Source organism: Ciona intestinalis, chromosome 11 (genome assembly GCF_000224145.3).
Source record: "Ciona intestinalis chromosome 11, KH, whole genome shotgun sequence".
Lineage (NCBI taxonomy): Eukaryota > Metazoa > Chordata > Ascidiacea > Phlebobranchia > Cionidae > Ciona > Ciona intestinalis.
Window position 1 is genome coordinate 2,771,629 of NC_020176.2, and position 4,533 is coordinate 2,776,161.

Sequence of the window (4,533 nt, forward strand, 5' to 3'; positions counted from 1 at the left end):
GACCCATTTTGACTTGTGGATTATTTTGTAACTGCATATAGCATGGACGACTTTCTTTATAGAATAAACAACCGATATTATATTACCTCTCTTCAATGTCTTTACTATACAACTTGTAATGGGAAGATGGCATGCATTTAACTGCACAGAAACCCACTGGTTCATAGCTACACAGAAGAACGGACCCGAAACTGCCAGCACCCAAAAGAGCACTCCCATCGTCGTTTCTTTGGAGTTTGATTTGAGAAGGTTTTATATGGTACGGTAGAGAAAGCGGTCTCTAGAAGATAATATTATTTTTAAAATATGGAACTTACTTTTAAACGCAGTTAAGCTCTAACCGTGCTTTGCTTGAAACTATTAAAACTGGAGGCACTGCTCTGCTCCAACGTTTTAATTTCTGTTTTTTTGACCAGGCGCTTGTTGTAGTTGATTAACGCTACAGAATCAACATGGCCAAGTTCACCCTGGTGAACCTCGGAAGCATATTCTGCTACCGATTTGTTGAGGTTGCTGAGCATTTCTCCTGACTCGTACTTTTGTATGAGCGCATTTGCAGCCTCTTCAGTCTTGGCAACCACCTGTATAGTAAGACTCCCACCAGTTACGTATTGGACGAATGCGTTTTTTGTACTTCCCAAGATTCCTTGGGCTACAGCATCCAAAAACTTGCCAGGATTATCGCTCTGCCAGGCCAATATTGCGCTAACACCGACGAAACCAAGTGTGGAAATCATAGCTGTATTAGCAACCTTATCTGCAACTTTTACAACTGTATCAACGGCCTTCCCTCTGCACTCAAGAGTGAAGAAGCCACACTTAATTTTTAATTCATCTTCGGGTAATGCCATAGTGCAGTTCTTAATTATCAAAATACTAACAAATATATTACTACGACCTGAAGTCCGGAACGCACAATCCGGAACCTAAAACCAAATACTTGTAACAATAACCAAATAACAGAATGAGCTATCGTTTATTTAGGTTAAGGTTCTTTAGGCAATTTTCAACACAATCTTTTCCATCGTATTTTGCCATTTTCCAAGCAGAGTCAAAGTTTAACAATGCGAATGCAAAATGTCAATTGGAAACTCATCTAAACTAAATGTCAGGTCTAGGCATTGCATTTATATTAAACGTACGTCAATGTTTAAGTCCATGGTCCGAATTTTCAGCATTAAGCGCAATAACAAATCAGGACAACAACTACTTTTAGTATGTTCGTTGTGTTTGTTTTACGTCTTTGTTGCTTGGTGATTGTTGGCAACAAAGTACAAAACTGGAAAGTACCTCCAGAGATTATAAATGTCCTTCACAGGGGCATATTAATTGGGCAAACAAACCGGAAGATTAATATTCTAATATTTATTGGAATCGTCAATATGCAAATACGTTAACTTCAGTTTATTTGAGTTTAAATGGGTAATGACCCCAATGCAAACAATGTTTAATCGAACCTTAAACTATACGTTGATAAGCCCCGCATTTACTAGAAATTTGTGTCATTGACAGGTCCACTACGTCACAGTATAAGCAGAACGCACAGTGATTATCGATTTGCATTACAAATAACCGAGATAAAATTTAAGCTGGTACCATGATGCACCACGGGCATTTGGTGAAACAAAAATGGCGTCGCGATTGGCTGTCGATTAACGTTACTATGAACCTGTGTCAACCACAGTGAAGATAAAGTCGAGATCCAAATTTTTCACACCCTGTATTTATACCTATCGTATTTTGCTTATATGATAATTGAAAAGAACCTCCAAACAATTCATTTGAAGTTTCAAAAGGCGAATGTTTATTAATCCCAGTTTTTGAACAATCGTGATTCACTTGGTAGTCAAGTCAAAATCTGAACCGTAACGCTCATAGGGTGGCGTGGCAAAACAAGACCTTATTCAATTTGAATTTAATTACAAGCGACTACCTATAGAAGAAATATCTTTTGTGTACTAGTGTACATTTCCAAATATGTTGTGTTACCCTAATTGCGTGCGAAGATCAAATCAAAAATTGACGAAAGGTAAAAAAGACGACCCGTCAAATAAAAGGTTGAATAATGACTTTTCTGTGGGGTACGACCTTAATTACGATTTGTTGTCTTAGTCGTGCGAAGATTAATTTAAAAAGTACGGAAAGGAACATTGGGTAACGTCAAAAAAACAAGAGCTATGCAATATGAATTTTGATAATTAAACCAGTCATCAATAGCGAAAAGAAGCAACATTCATCATTATACTAAGTGTACCAAATAACCAGAACAAATATTCCTGTGCTACACTAGATTTAATCAAAAGAAAGTAAACACGTTTTTGAGCTTTACGCTCTCACGAACCATTATATAAAACTTAACAACAGTTGAAAACTATACATCAGACATTTAGCTAACGAACCTGTATGAAACAAAACACCCATGTTATAACGGCTGTCGCTACCCCGCCGCGTAAGGATAACAGAGTTACATTTATAGAAGTTTTAAAACACGTAATGGTGCATTTATAGTTTCCATTTAGGTGAAATAATTTTATGTGTTGTTTTGCAAAAATTGTTACTCGATTTTACGCAAACAAAATCACATTTGCTGAAAGTAATATTTACCCTGGTAAAAGGGGGCTGGTGTTATACGTCTGTGGCTTTGATTGGCTCGCCATTATATTTATCGACTTGTTTTTGTGCAGGTAGAGTGTACCTTTAACCATGTTATAAAACAACTTGCACTTATAAGCTGTTTGTTTATGTGCTTTCGCTTGAATATGGTACGTTAAAGCATAGTCGTACAACTGCCGCCTAAAGTTTATAATGTACCTTACAGGCCTATAGGGAATGTTTTCTACTTATTATTAACTCAGATGGCATACCAGATGTAAATAATTATATGCTAATTAGTCGCATGGATAAATAAAGTAACATAAGGAGATATAAGTATACATAATCTCTTATTTCTAAAAACTTACCCTCTCAATACATTTCAAAAGGTGCTAGTAATGCTCGTCTTCTTATGCTCAAGTGTATACGCGTTATAAACTCATTTAGCCACCATCGTATGAAACTTCACATTTTCTAAAATCTAAATGTTACACCAAAGCTTAAATACATAGATATACACAATAAATATGCATTTTTATATATACGTTAATTTGCCAAATCAACAAGTTAAAAATGATAACAGTTTTAACGCACATAGAGCTTTGATACCGGTGCCATAGAGTGCGTGTGGTATAAGCACAACCAATACTACGTTCTACATATTATTAGTATACACGACTTAAGTTGCAAATTACTTCTTACCGTTTGTATAGATGCAAAGAACAAGATATCTGTTTACTTTGTCTTGATGAATTTTATTCGTTTTATTGTGTACAAGAAACTTTAAACAACTAAACAACTTCTTAAATACACATCATGCTTAATTATCTACATTGCCTGAAATATTAAATTGTCAGCATGTCTGTGCTGTTACTTTGTAACGCTAGCTAACAAAGGCAATCCCATTCAGCCCTGCAGCGACAATGTTTTTGAGACTATTTCCAAAACCGAAAACACGCGGCAGTATTTACATTCGGCGCTTTTTGTCTGCCGCAAACCTTAGGCTTAAACAGTAGCCGAAGTCAAATAAAAAAAACGAAGTCGTTTTTTTTGTAAGAAATAAGTGGTAGGGCGCACTGAGACGCTACAGTCACGTCTAAAAAGGTGACACAAACTCGAAAATGTCTTTTAATTAAGGAACAATTGGTATTTTTAGAATTCATATAAGGTCTATCTGTACTCCGGTTATACGATTTTTCTACAGTTTCCCTTTAATGGCTTTCTTAAATATGTACTTATTTTATCAACGTGTAATACCGAACAATTATAAGAAACAACACGCGAGCCTAATAAGATGTAGAAGGTAATAAGATATACCGCATATATGACTCGCCGACTTAAAAAAAACTTAAAAGTTTATTAATTGTGCTATTCGACTGTAAGTTCCCTATTTCACTGCTCAGCAGCACTTACCTAACGCTTTGTCTCAAACACTGCTCACCTCACTGTAAAATGCTTTATAAAACGCCACTATGATATAACTTTTTTCTGCAATGCATGATCTTGTATACTTCTCTTAGTGCTAATAAATCGTAAGTGGACTGGTTGCAGCAAACTCTACTCCATGCCAATCTAATCTTAAAACTCCCTTTAACAGCGAACACTGAGAATTACAGGAAAAACACCGACGCAGAAAATTTGTAATCAGCGTTTCTCGTTTGCAGCTGTTTTGTAATGGCCTCTCGAATCAGTAAAAGGTCTACCAAAGTTTTTGTATATATATCTGTCACAGGCACATCTTGTTCAATTAAAAAAAACAACTAATAAACACACACTTTGTCCTGCCACTGCAGAACAAAACTATTAGTCTAAGACTCTAAAAGATTTACAGACGTTATTCAGTAAACTTTTTTTTGTTTATGCTAGAGCAAGAAAGTCTAATTTGTAACTTCCTGGCAGTTGTATGTAACTTACTTTATCCTCGCGTGCCGGAAAACGACA

General features: G+C 35.9%; 1 protein-coding gene across 3 annotated transcripts in view; it reads right to left on the bottom strand.

The window, feature by feature from the left end:
* Positions 1-942, bottom strand: part of LOC100175894 (tyrosine-protein kinase SPK-1-like) — a 5,546-nt gene extending 4,604 nt beyond the window's left edge. For 2 of the 3 annotated variants that reach the window (XM_018814173.2, XM_018814172.2), the window contains exon 1: positions 87-280. Coding sequence is in view for 1 of the 3 variants with exons in the window: in XM_026836531.1 (XP_026692332.1) it covers positions 87-280; positions 342-851 (704 nt within the window). In the remaining 2 variants the exon portion in view is untranslated. Of the gene's footprint in view, positions 1-86; positions 281-341 lie in introns of those variants that run through there. The other variant, XM_026836531.1, reaches the window with a different exon arrangement.
* Positions 943-4,533: the final 3,591 nt, after the last annotated feature.